General features: G+C 53.2%; 1 protein-coding gene across 2 annotated transcripts in view; it reads right to left on the reverse strand.

Moving 5' to 3' along the window:
• The window catches only part of ZBTB16 (zinc finger and BTB domain containing 16), a gene marked incomplete at both ends in the record, with an annotated part of 52,282 nt that overhangs the window by 5,853 nt on the left and 32,226 nt on the right, over positions 1 to 14,203 (reverse strand). Inside the window, one exon of one of the 2 annotated variants that reach the window (XM_080631580.1) lies at positions 11,237 to 11,323. The exons of the other annotated variant lie outside the window; for it this stretch is intronic. Within the exon in view, the coding sequence (XP_080487706.1) occupies positions 11,237 to 11,323 (87 nt within the window). The remainder of the gene's footprint in view (positions 1 to 11,236; positions 11,324 to 14,203) is intronic. 2 annotated transcript variants of the gene reach the window in all.

The following is a 14,203-nucleotide window of genomic DNA, read 5'->3' on the forward strand; positions in this document are numbered from 1 at the left end:
TCAGACAAGCCAGCCAGCGTGGCTTGAAGTAAAAACGGATAATTAGTAAACAGAGAGCTACTTCAGTGCTTCATTGGCATTCGAGCCGGGCTAGTGTGTCGCATTTAAAATGCAGTCTGATGAAGTTTACAAAATCAAACCATTTGTTACTCCTATTGAAGAGGCTTCAGGCCACTTGCAATTAAATTGGAATTAGTGCTCAGAATGAGATACAGCAAATTCATACTAAAAAGGGATCTGACTTTCAGACATTTGACTTCAAGTTCTTCCCCCTGTGCATGTGCACACACGCGTGCGCCATCCTCCCAGTTCCCTGCCCGTCTCCAGACCCCTGGCAATGCTCCGGTGGCAAGCAGGGGACCAAGGGGATCGGTGCCACCGGAGCACCCTCCGCTGAGCCCAGCACGGTTCTGGCAGTCTCCAGGCATGGCTGGGATGCGCAAAGCCAAGTGCTCCTCCCCGAATCCTCCTCTTGATGCTGCCATCTTTTCCCTGTCTTTCCTCAAAGCATGCTATGAGACTCGAAAATGAGGCAGATGTGTCCATCCACCGCAGCAATAATCAAGAGGATTAGAAACCTCGAATCAAAGGCTGCGGAGGTGCACATCAGGAGGGCTCCATGGTACAGCAGGCACGAGGGCACAGGCATCGAGGGATGCCGACAGAGCCCATCGCTGCCCCTTTCACCCACCATAAAACCCCCAAACCCTCAAGTCATGTCCTGCAAATTCAGGTCTCCAACAAGACTTGCTCCTCCTTCCACCTTCATATTTAATGTAACCTCTTACGTGATGCTCATGCCACAGAAGTGCACCAAATATCCACTGGGGCTGAGGCGGAGAGCTCCAAAGCATTCTGGCCACGCAGAGCAGGACCCAAGGGCCGTTTGCTCCCTGAGATGAGATTTCAGGGACATTTGACGTGCTTTTGTCAGCGTGTCAAAGGCTCCCTATCAGCCTCCACCTCCTGGACAATGCTGCTGGCTGCAGCTGCAGAGAGGCTGCAGGCTGCTGCCATGCATGGAAAGCAGCATTAGGGCAGGAAGAAACTATCAGTGACTGCAGCTGGACAGCTGCAGGTAACCCCCTTCCCAGCCTGCCTGTGGGAAAGCTTGGCATGGAGGGCTCTCTGGAGCTGCTTGTGTGTCCCGCTGGCACCAAGACAAGGAGGAGGATGAGTGATGAAGGACAGGTAGAAGCAGCGACCACCAGCATCCCGGGATGCTGGTCCATGGCATCAGCACTGAGTTTTGCCCTGGGAAGGCAGGAGATGCACACTGCTTGGGGTAAGAAGATTAACCCAGTTTCAGTGTCTGTTTTCAGGATTATTATGAAACCAAAAGAAGCATTTTTTGGTGGCATCACAGGGGCAAACCCACAGGGCAGTGCAAAGGAGCCCTTCCTGTGATGCTGATGTGGGATACGCAGCGCCTGCACACACAGATGCACGGGTTTTTAAGGGTGTCATGTCAGGATGGCAGAGACAGCCCTTTATACCCCCACTGCTCTAGTGCTGAGGGGGCACCCACTATGTGCCAGCTGCTTGGTTGGAGCCCAACAGCCCAACAACCTTCACGGTTAAGTAGAAAGGGGTGGGGGGAAAGAGGGAAACCAGATGATAACCACACAAGATGTGTTTTGTGCCACAGTTACCAAATCATCCCAGTTTCAAAGGCTGCCTCTGGACTCTGTGGCTCAGCTTCTGCGCTAATTATGGAAGGCAACTTCTCCCAAGGGGGCATTTGTTTGATTATTATTATTTACTCCCAGATAGGGCAGCTTTCTTCCCAACTTTAGCCGACTATGGGAAATTAATTCTTAAAAAGCATCCAGTGCTGCCTGCTCCACGGATGCTGCTGCTTTTCCTTCAGGGTGGATGTGGCTGCCCTGGCTGCAACAGGAGGGCCATGCATGCCTCCCCGTTCTGGCACCTACTCGCTATTTTACCAATGTTTAAACAAATTCAAGCATTAAACTCAAACTCAAGCATCAATTCTGCTCCCACAGCGATGCACAAGATGATTCCTACCCAGCCCATCACCAGCTTGGGATGCACATGGAGGATGCTCGAAGCACAGGCACCTGCAGCAATCCCAGGAGCATCTCTGGCATGGGCGGCTCGTGCCCGCTTGGATGCTTTTTTCCAGGGACCACCTGAGCCTGAGGGAAAATGCGGTCCTGTACTCCAGTGACCATTGCATTATCACAGCCTCCCTTCTCAACCTCTCTGTCTCCCTTTGAGTGCAGTGGGATGGGAGCATCCCATTCTCACCTCCCTTTCGGGGGTTCCTTTGCTGCCCCGATCCCATCAGTGGCACCTCTCCCCTATCCCCACCACCACAATCTCCATCACCATCACCATCACCTTCCTCCATTGCGCCATTCTGCGATTGCTCAGGCAAGAATGATGATGAGGGAGAGCGAGCGGGGAGGAAAGAGCCCAGCAACTATTAGCGGTGGCGGCTTTATGGCAACAGGCACACAACTCATTCGTTTCATGTTTCGCGGAATATAAAAGCGCCGAAACATTTTAATTTGAAATTCTTATCATTGAATTTACTGCTTTTCTCTCGCAATGATTTGTGTTGCTTTTTAATTTTTACAGTCTCTACAGAAGCCAGATGCTACCGCCTAGGGCCAAAATAATAAAAACCCTCCGCAGTCGTGAGTTACAGAACAAAAAGGAAACGCGCGGCTGACAGAAGTTAATATCTCAATTTAACAGAGCTGCTCCGCTAATGATCCTTTGATATGTGTTTATTTAGAAAGGTCTGATCTTGACCTTGAAAGCAAACTAAACCGCGAAGTCTTTATGAGAGGAGAGAAAGACTTTATTTATAGACTGGCTTTGCGTCAATCACGGCAGCAGCTGGACCCACGCTGGGCAAAGCACTGCCAGGCAGCCCGTGGCTCCAAATGAGCCTTAATCGAGGGATACATTTGGGATGGGGGGTTCAGCTGCTAAGGAGGACCATGGCATGTCCCCTATCTCTGGGGTGGGATGTGGAGCCCATGCATGGAGCCCTGCCTGCAAAGGAAAGGATGCAGGCAGCTCCTTGCCCTGTGAGGGATGTTCCCTGGGGACAGCATCGATCCAGGCACAGGGGACAGGTCATCCCCAGGCATCTCCTGCCCAAGCCCTTCTCACAGTACGTGGGAAGAGCTGATTCTGCGCTCCGGCTGCTGCAGCATCCAGCAGCATCCTGCCTTCCGGAAGGATGGGGCGTGCTCAGCACTCCCCAAACCTGCACTAACAGAGCATGAGCTGGTTTCCCTCCTGATGAAACCAAGCACGGCACAAACCTCACACTCAGAAAGGGAAACCAGAGAAAGGTTTTAGGGGCCAGTTCCATTACACTGCGGTTCCACCTCCCAGCTGGGGGAGGCGAGAGTTTCCCGAGCTCTCAACGCCACAGGAGCCCGGGAATGCACTGCGGGTGCTGCACACCTACAGTGCACTGTGCTTTTGAACCTAGTTTCTGGGTTTTTAGGCCAAACAGTTGGTTGAAGATGTTTACAAACCCTAAGGCCCTCTGGTGAAAGCCAGAGGCACGCCCTCCTCCCCAGACTGTAGTCCCTAAAGCCTCTTCATTGTAGCATCTCTCAAAATATATCAATATATATATACAAAATACATATGGCCAAGAACATAGCCCACCCACGGAGACACCCTTCCTTTTCCAGAACCCATCAGACATTATGGTACCAACAAGCCACACTCACAGGAAGCCCTATAACATCAGCAATACAGTAACCCATTCTGGGTATCTACGTGCCACATCTCTCTCACTGACGCTTTCCCCTAAGCCTGTCCCATCTCTCTCCATGCTGGAGAATGCCACATCCACCCCTGCCATCCCCAAGGAAGCCACACACTGCAGAACCATCCCTGCCCTTCCTGAGGATGAGCGTTTCACTGGAGCGGCCGGAGGCAAACTTCAGCGAGGCTTCTGTCCGCCACATCAGAAGAGAAGCTGTCATCTACTCGCTTACTCGTCATCACTGCACCGGCTTCCCAGATTTCCTCTTCCCAGTCGGAATTTGGAGTGAAACCAGCTGAAACAACAATCTGACTTTCTGCAGAAAACCCAGTGTATTTTCCCCACTGCTTTCTGAAGCAGAGTTAAACTGATGCATTAGAAACAGCTTCATCTTTAAACAAAGAGCTTCGGTGAGGAGACCAAACCCTCACCAAGTATTTCTGGACCACCAGGAGCATCCTCCGGGTATTTTTGGCCACAGATTCTCCACCATAAGTGTTTGCCAACTGGCACATCATGGTGGGCACATGATTTTCCCTGCCAGGAGGGCTTTAGGGAACAGCAGATCCTGTCCCTGGTCACTGGCATTACATCCTGCCCTCTGTGGTGCACTGCAGCATCCCACCCCATGGGAGACCACAGTCACCATCATCATCATCACTACCACCATCACCACCACCCTGCTTGGCACATCCTGCCCATCACCCACCCACGCCACTCATGGATCTCTCCCAGCCAGCCTGGCACCACTCTGGCATCCTCTGTCCCCGTGGAGCCCCAGTTCACATCGCAGCTGATGAAATGACCCTTTTTGCTGCCGCGAGGCACAAAGCCGGGATTCGCAGCATCTGCTTGTGCTGCTGCACCCCCATCATTAAAAAAAAGAGAGAGAAAAGATGAAAAGGCCCCTCGGTAAACCCAGGGAGCCGCGAAACAGCCCCAAGAGCAGCCTCTGCCCCGTTTCTTGGGGGGGTTTGTGTAAAGCGGGGAGACGCGAATCCCGGGGGACAAAAGTAACTGCTAAGGTAAGTTAAACCTTGTCGAGATGAACTTTCCTGCTACTTTTAATTAAAAGTTCTTTGGAATTAAAAAGGACACTATTCAGGAAAGGCTGAAAAAAAAAAATTCATTGACACCAGCCCTCCCCCCTCCCCTTTTTCCCAAGGAAAAGAAAAAGCTGTTTTTGTGTGTCTGCTCACCCAGCCCGCACTGTACAAAAGGAAGCGGATTTGCAGCAAGACACATGAGATGACCTCCTGACCCTGAGCCGCTGAAAAGTCCTCAATGGCATAAATACCAGATAATCAATCACATACCAGGAGGGCCGGTCCCCCTGCCCTCGCCCCCGCCGCCGGGTTTATGAGAGATGCACTGTAAATGGACACCGGCTCCTGACGGGAGGCCCCTCTCAGCATTCCTGCGCCGGACCAGGAGACCCTGGCCGCCTCCTCGGCCGCACTTATCCCTGTTCTATAAAGCCCTGCGAGCATCCTCCAGCTCACCCTGGACCGTGATGGCCGGAGTGTGGTTTCCTTCCTGCTCCAGAGCAAAACGAGGAGCGAAGGGGTCTGAGAGGCATTGCTCCGTGCTCCAGAGGGATGGCCAAGGTCCTACAAGCCTCTCCAGGCAGGCACATGGCCAGCACCAAAGAGAACCAAGGAGAAGCCAGCTCCATCTACAGAAAGCTTTGCTTTTGGAGGATTGCTTGCTATCTGAAGCCTTTATGGCTCTAGCAGTGACTGTAGCAGGCTGGTTTGCCTTACAGGCTCTCTGACCAGCCTCCCAAATGTGAGCAAAGGAGGGAAGCCACATCCTCCCGTGCTCCAGGGGCAACAATGGACATTCAAGCTTTCAAGGGAGGGAAGGGAAAAAGAAAATGCTGAGATTCTGCCCTGGTCCAGTTAAATGGGAGCCACTCAGCAACTAAATTTGATAATGCTTTTGTCCGCGGGTCAGAGGTTAAATATGTTCACACTAATCCCCTTCATCTAGAATTAAAGGACAAGGAAGATTTCTCCATAGCTTAGCGAAAGGGCTTTTCTCATCGCGCTCTAAATAGTATTTGCACAGGAAAATTACAGGCTGGGCATTGGCCACTGCTTGTGCCACGGTTCTGCCACGTTCCCATCTCCCTGCTTGGTGCTGGCAAATCCGCACGAAGCCCGACCTCACTGCGCTTCCCCATGAGTCCACCTTGCAGCACGGGGAATCACTGCGGCTGTGGTTTGGGAGGCAGGGAGATTCCCAGTGTCAGGAATGCATGCCAGGACTCGGATTTCAAGCACTGTCACAGGACATTACTGTCAGACAAAGGGGCTCTGTGCTGCATCCCCAGCACCCACCACCCCGAGACCCCGTAGAAGCTGGGGCCAGCGGCACGCATGGAGGTGGCGGGGGCAACCCAATGGTCACAGCACCGCTGCTGGGACCATCAGTTACGCTCCTGAGTGATGGAGACTTCCAATGGGCACAAGCCACAGGCTTGCAGAGGTGCCTCTGGTAGCAGTTCCCCAAATCCAGTTTTCCCAGCTTGGCCAAGGATTCCCTCTGGGCACTGTCAGTGTTCGAAGGTGCCTGGAACCAAGTCTTTGCACCCTCCATGTGCAGCAGTGATCCAGGTTTGTTTCCTAAGCTCAGGAGCCACAGTTTGAACCAGCACAAATTTTCTCCACTCCAGTGCATCACAGGCACTCAGCATCGTCTATAGGAACCGTGATCCTTGCACCAAAACCAGATCTCATCTCAGCCCTGTGCTTGCTGCTTGCAGTCTCCTACAGAAGTGTTAAGGGACATCAGCACACTGGGGAAGTGCACAGTGGCTTTGGAGCACTTCCATACCTGATCACCCAAAATCCACACTCACATCCAACAGACAATCCACAGAGCATGGTCTGGGCATCACCGTGCAGCATCGCCTACTCTTGTGCTCCCTCCCCAAGCCGGGACCATGGAACACAGCCGAGCACGAGAGGGATAATTACCTCTAAGCGTACTTAATACTACAGTGCATTAGCACTGGCTATGGAGAAAAATGCTATCCCATGTATTTCCCCCAGAAGCCCCACTGAGCTGCGCTCCAGAAACTCCCCTGAGTCCCATCAAACAGTAATAGAAAGTCACAGGCAGCCCGGAAAGACACCGGGTTGGTTTTGGCAAGGAAGCACCCTGGCTGCCCGTGGTCGGGCACTGCTCCGATGGAGCCATGGGAGGATGCAGAGAGACAGGAACCACATATCCCAAACCCGAGTCACCTGGAGCAGGGACACTGCAGACGGCTGCTGGTGCCACCAGAGGCAGAGGAGCATCCTGGCACATCCCATGGCTCGCGGCACCACGCTGAGCTTAAGGCAAACAGAATTTATGCTTCAACATAATTTATGGCTCGTGTCACCCAACTTCCATGTCATGTTCCACTGGCTCAAAATCCTTAATTCCCAACACTGAGAAAACCAGCGCAATGCACATCAGTTGCATCGCTGGTGTTTTAAGGTGGGTACCACTTGGAGACAGAGAAACTGAAACAAAAGAAAGGACATAAAGAAAATATGTAACAAATTGGGCTAAATATTAATTTGCCCTGTGTGGCGGCACAGCTCCGGCGTGGTACCCCCTCCATCTCCTCCGGGTTCCCAAGCACCCCCCTTGCAAACCCAAGACCACAACAGGGTTGTTGGGATGCTCTTCCACTGGAAAACACTGGATGCTCTGGTATTAAAAAAGAGAATAATGAAAATAAATCAGTGCACCACCTCAGTGTGCGTTTAGAACAGGAGCAGAAATTGCTTTGGGGGCAAAAAGTGGTTAAAGCCCCGCCAAGGCAGAGAGGAAGGCTGAGCTTCCTGAGGCTTTCCACAGAACCCGGTGCAGGGCATCCCACCGGCACCACCGCTTCCTCACCCAGGTTCTTGCTCTCATGAGTCGGGTTTTTCTCCCTTTGTACCTCTGCTTCTACCGCATGACTGTTTTGAATCTCTGAAATAATGTGACAAGTTAATGATGGCACAATTATCTAAATGTTTAACAGACATGTTATCTAAGTGAATCGGATTGAGATTCCATCCCGCTGACAATAAACATCAATGGGAGAGCAGAAAGTGATAGGCAAATTATCGCCAACCCTGCAATTTCAATGCTATTAAATTTGGAGGAATAACAGCCCTGAGGCCTGTAAACTCTGAATAAAATAGACCCTTGTGTTTGGCCAACTATTAAATCAAAACGCTACCAACATCTCAGCAAAAAAAAAAAAAAAAGCAAGGAGGGGGGAAAGGGGGAAAGATTTATAGCTTTTCAATTTTCAGTTACACGTTGGTTTTATTAACTCTTCTCTGATGCCTGCGTTCCGGTGCAGGCATCGACGGCAGGGGCTGTGGGCAGGGGATGCTGAAGGCTCCCGTGCACCCTCCGGGGAGCAGCCGGGGGCACACGCTGACCTCACAAGTCAAAGAGCCAACTACACACCGAACAACAAGCACACGGCACTGGGTGTCGAGCATGCCTGCGTGCAGTGGGTCGGGAGCAGAGCTGCGCTGGTCCGCTGACCGCCCCACGCACACACTCGCCTGCGTTAACTGCCTTGGCATACAGGAGGAAACTCCAGACGAGTCACCTCTGATATTTATAAAGCCCAGCAACGAGCCCAAACCCATTAACACCATCACAGGCCTGTGAGCATCCCTGCAGTGCTGGCCGGGGGTTCTCAGGCTGCCTTCCCAGTGCATTTCTGTTTTTCCTCTACATTTTAGGAGAAGGGTAAGGAATTTTCCACGCTCCCCCCCGCAGCGTGGCACCGAGTGTGCGCTGCTGGAGGATGAGCCAAAACAGTTGCTGCTTTTCCTATTGCCATGGGACAGGGGCCAAGGACAGCGAATGCCCGGAGAGGGCGTCTCAGCCCCAAGCCTGTGGGGTTGGAACAGGCACAGCAGTTCTGGGATTGCACACAGGAACTCTTCGTTCGCTCGTTCTTATTGCTTTTAGTGTGCCTTAGAAAGCAGGGCGGAGGTTTTCTGCTGTGAGAGACGGGCGGTGGTTGATGCAGCACATGTACAACAGGCTTGCCTTCACATCTTGCACTATCGTTCAGAGGACCAATAAGGGCAGTAGGAAAAGGTAAGTGTAATAAAGGGGGTCCTGGGTCCTAGATCCTGACTGCTCACCTGAGAAACAACCCCACTGCTGACAAGAAACCCCGAGAACCTTTCAACGTGCCCACCCCTTGCAGAAAAGCTTGGCAGCAACCAGTGCTGCATCCTCCCCTAAACCCCATGTGCCTGAGCCACGTGTGTGCATTCAGGCAGCCTGTACCAGATACACCTTGCTCAATTTGTGATGCCATCTTTGAGGGAATCCACCTGTATCTCTAGCAAAAAGGGCTAATTTTTCCCCTGGAAGGGTGGAAGGTCTTTTGCCAACAATCCTGCTGCTAAGGGCAAAGGGAGGACGCCCAAAAAACACCCGTTCTGGCAGATGCCGTTATTTGGGAACAGGGTTAATTATAGCAGTGGCAGGGGAGGGATGCTTTCTGTGCCAGGGCAGGGCCCTCTGCATGCCACCCGAGGAGAGGAAGCGATTCATTTCGGCTGCCCTGGCCACCCAGCCCTCCTCTGCCACGTAACTGAGCTGAGCTGCTGTGTTTCCAGCTGGAGGCAGCGATGATAAACCAGCTCTGCTCAGGTCACCGTGCCCCTCGTGCTCCGCTTCCCCAGCGCCCTTTGAGCTTTGGCATGCTCCAGCCCCAGGTTCCAGAAACCGAAGGGGCTTTAATCTCTGCAGGAGTGCCAAGGTTGGTAGCAAAGGCATGTGGCTGCTCCGCATCTGTAGGATGTTTTTGGGTGCTGTCACTGTTAAAGAGCTGTTCAACAGGCGGGCTCTCACCTGGGATGCTCAACAGGTCTGGGAAGTACACGGGACCAGGGAGCTGCGTGCTTGGCTGTCTGTAAGTCCCTGCTTGGGCTTGATCACTGATTCCTGAGCAGAGTCAGCCTGTTCAGTTCACTGCTCCATCACAAGCCTTTTCCTCCTCCTCACCCTACAGTACACAGGGTTCTTCAAAAGCCCCAGAGCCGCAGAGCTGGCCTGCAGCCGCACAACATGGGATAATAAGGAGAGCAATTACTTTACAATTTATGAACTGATGCCGGGCCAGTGCTGCTCCCGGATCGGATGACAGCCGGAGCTATTCCCACCCGTTGACGCAGCACTTTGCATCGCTGCTGGGTCCTCAGCCCCTGGCCAGGCTCCCTGTGCCAGCCCAGCGGCTGAACCGCCGCCGCTAGTGGCATTTGTCAGGGTGTTCGGTGCTGAAAGCTGAGCCTGAGCTCAGTTAAACAGCTCCCGATATAGCCCGAGGAGGAGCGGGCTCTTTGCCCTGCTCCAGGCTGTTTTGGGGAGGTTGAACGGCTCCACCTGGGACCCTCCCGGCCACAAACGCTGCTGTGCCCCATAGCAAACCCTTCCAGGGCAAGGCAGCCTTTGCAACGTGCATAAAGAGCTCCTTGTGCTCCGTGATGGCAAAGGGCTGGGAAGCGCAATACGAGGAACGTGGCAGAAGCCAACTGCCAGGAGCCATTTGGAAAGGGACAGGGTTTTGCTCGTGGAGGGGACAAATTACCTCACATTTGCTGCAGCATCATTTCCCACGTGCGTGCACCAATGCTGAGCAATAAACACAATGGTGCCGCTCAAACCAGTGCCTCAAACCCGTGCCTAAGTGGAAGAGGAGCTGGGAGCACAGGACAAAAAGCTTCCCTGTGCACAGCAGGGTCCAGATCTCACCAAACCCCAGTCCTTGGGTCCAACAAGCGGTGGCACACCCACTGCCCAGCCCTATCACCCAGCAGACCCTTGCAGCCATGTTCACAACAGACACCCCAAGGCAGCACCACAAAACCTCTCCAGATGCAACACATTTGTTCCTATTATTAGGAAAACAGCAACAGACCTATGGGCACAGGCTGGGATTTACAAATCATTTGTAACTCATCACTCATAGACTCTCAAGCAGCCAAACAGTCCTGACAAGGGTATTTATCCCTTGGGAAATTTCTCTTACACCCCTGTAGTGACCACATGCTGTGATGCTGGTGGAATTCTGGTGCATGTGGCTTAAAAAACCCAGGGGGACCGTTGTGTGGTGCAAGGATGCTCAGTTCAACCCTGGAGATGGGTTGTGCTCCTCCCGCTACCAACAGCACCAGCATGAGCTCAGCAAAACCAGGCGAAACCCAGTCAGCAGCAAACATCCAAGACCTAAAGGTTTCCCTGACAAATGCCACACACGGATTTCAGTGTAAGTACAAACCCACTTCCAATTAAGAGTTAACTTATCTTAACCAAATGGAAGGCAAGAAGTGGAGCTGGGCAGGTCAGAGGTGGGAACTGCAAAGGGTTGAGCTCTCCCTTGGGCAAAGGGTTCCAAAGGCAGCCTAAACACTAAACTTGTTCCTAAGCAAAGGATGGAAAGGGAGGGCCACATACCTGTGTGCGTCTGCCTGTGCGTCTCCAGGGCATCTTCCTTCGAGAACTGGGCGCCACACTGATCGCAGACCAGGGCTTTGGCGCCCGCTGGGGAGAGAAAGGGAGAGGAGGGTTACTCGAGGGACGTGGCTGTGGACACCCGCACTGCTACAGCCGCAGGACCTGTGCAGTGGAAGGGCCTCACATATCCCTTGCACAGCCATGGAAAGCAGTGCTGTGCTTAACCATGAACATTATTATAATTTTTAAACCATTAAACATCAACGTGTTCCACTAACTTTGTAACCCATCTAACTGCAACTGGCTTCCTGCTCCTTCCCATTGCAGTCCCTGTTGCTGGTACCGGAGGGTGGTACCCTAGGATGCATCTGGTCAGAGACGTGGCTGGAACGGTGTGATTGAGCTCGGAGCTTGGAAGCACCATCGACTGTCAGAGAGAGGTGTGGTACTGAGGGAGTTCTTAGAAAATCTCTATCAACATGTGCTGCTAGTTCAGGCAAGGAAAAACAGGATGCCCAGCATCAGATCAGTAACTTCCAGACGAAAACAGATTAACGATACACGCCACATCTGAAGCACCACTGTGGGACAAAGCTGTGGGCCCGCTCCTTAGATTTCAGGGTTTGATTCATCTGCTGATGAGGAGCTGAGTGTGACAGAGCAGCCTCTGAGGTGGGGGCACTGCTCCACAGCGTGCCATGCCACCCATTTCCAGGGGTCCAGACAGCATCTCCCATCCCCTTCCACCCCTGGTGGGGTGGGATTCGGACAAGGGTGCACAGAAAAGGCGACAGAGAGGGAGGGAGGTATCATGAGATGCATTAAAAAGAGAATTCCTTCGCCTTTAAATTGTCTCAGTAACGGCTGGCTCGCAGGCAGAAATATTTGGCAGCGGTGAAATTAAAAGTGATAAATTTTCTCGCCAAGTGCTGATCGATAATAGAGGTCTCATCTGTTAATCAATATGACAGTCTGCCTGTTTACTGTGCATATGTTGTTCTCCGCCGCCCTCGCTGTGATGTCAAGTTTGCATTCAAAACAACCCGGGTGTGCACGGGCCACATGGCCCATCAAGAGGGGACAAGCACAACAAAAGGGCTGTGGGGCACCACGGGGAGGGTGGTGGGGCAGCTCCTGCATGTGCTGCCGGGCGAGGGGATGCTCTTGGGGATGTGGGATGCTGTAGGGATGTGGGTGCTGCCTGTGGGCTCCTCTCTTCACCCACGGCAGAGAGAGGAGCGTGACCACGAAGGGCACAGAGACCTCCTGGGACGGCGAGGGGCTGGGGATCGATGGGGCAGTGGCCGTGGGCTGCCCTCCCTGCGGCACGGGCGATGCGCAGCCAGCAGTTGCCAAGGCAATGACTCTCCATCGCCACTCCATGCTCCCAGCCCCACCACGGTGAAGCGTGATCCACGAGGATGCGGCAACGCTGCACAGCAACAGGTCCTCACAGGCAGTGCATCCCACTGGGTTCGGGGGGTCCTGTGCCTGCCCACGGGCTGAGACCTGCGGGGATCTGGCTGAACGTGGGGTTTGCTGCTGCTCCCTCCACTTCTACATGGGGTGAGGGGAGAGGACACGTGTGCTGGTGCTCCCCAAAGCCACACAACTGGAGAGGCAGTGGGAGCCCACAGAGGCACAGCAAGGGAAGGTGAAAGCAGCCAGCATCTGGCTATGGGGTGGTGGGGAAGGAGAAGGGGGGGGCAGGAAAAATTCCTGGCGAGGCGAAAATAAACAGGGCGAGCGGCGGGAGGAGCTGGCTGCGCTCACTTACGTAAGGAAGCACAGTGTGTACCAAAACAGCGGACCCAAAAAAAGCCGGAGCTGTCAGAACAATGAGTACAGACACGGGGCATTTTACAGCAGGCGCTGCCGTACAGTTTTATTTACAGTACCTCTTATCAGCGCGGGAACAGTACGCCGCCTGCCAATTTCCAAAGGCCAGGACTGCGTGTTCTTTCCCTCAGTGGATGTGTACTCCAGGCTGGGGGATTTTTTTATCTCTTTTTTTTTCTCATCGGCAAAACAAAACCTGATACAGAGCCAGGATTCCTGTAATGTACACACGCTCGGGAGCGGGGGGAGCGCAGGGGGAGGAGGAGGAGGACGGAGGGCGGCGATTGAATATGTAAATAGTTCAAGGTTAATTTTACTATGTGAGTCACCGGGAAAAATGTCATCCAACATCTGAGCTTATTATAACAGGGCTCAGAAAAAAACCACCGCGGCTTGATGGTTGTTATTAAAGGGAGCAGGACATGTTGGAAGCAGCACATCCACAGCCCGTGTCATGGCTTTCTGCCCTCACCCCCCCCCCCCCCCCCCGCTTTGAACGACACCCATCGAAGCCATTAGCTCTCCGAATGTAAGCACACGTTCAGAGAGGGTATTTTTAGCAAGTGCCTCGTATCGCCTACACTACACAGATATCTGGGGATGATCTTCCCGACGGAAAGGGACTCCGCGTGCTGCCAAGGATCGGCCGTGTTCCGGCGCGAGCCTCGCGGTTGGCACCAGCCCCCCCGCATACATTTATAGCCGTGCGAGAAAATTTATAGCTTGTGCCTCATAAAGGTGCCTGCGAAGTGCGGAGCCGCGATGCGCAGAGTCATCGCTGCCCCTCCTGCTCCCTCGGCAAGGTCGGTGCTGCCAGGACCATGGTGCCCCCAGTGCAGCGGTTCCGAGGGGCAGCCCTGGCCTGAGTTAATAGGCCCCAAAAGAAAGGCAAAGGAGCAGCCCAGCGCCACTGGGGCTTAAGGCAGCGTTGAGAAACAGGAAGAGCACCCAAAGGGCATCCCCATAAGCTGAGCCAGGCACCATCTTCAGCCCCCTCCCCTCGATGAGATCAGAGCTCCTCCAGTTTTATCCGCTATCATCCCAACAGTTCCTCCCAACACCCATTCACTTTAATTACTTTATTGGGGACCAGAAACAGGCTCTCCAGTTTTAGCACTTTGGATGGTA

This window comes from Psittacula echo (genome assembly GCF_963264785.1).
Source record: "Psittacula echo genome assembly, chromosome: 18".
In the NCBI taxonomy this organism is placed as follows: domain Eukaryota; kingdom Metazoa; phylum Chordata; class Aves; order Psittaciformes; family Psittacidae; genus Psittacula; species Psittacula echo.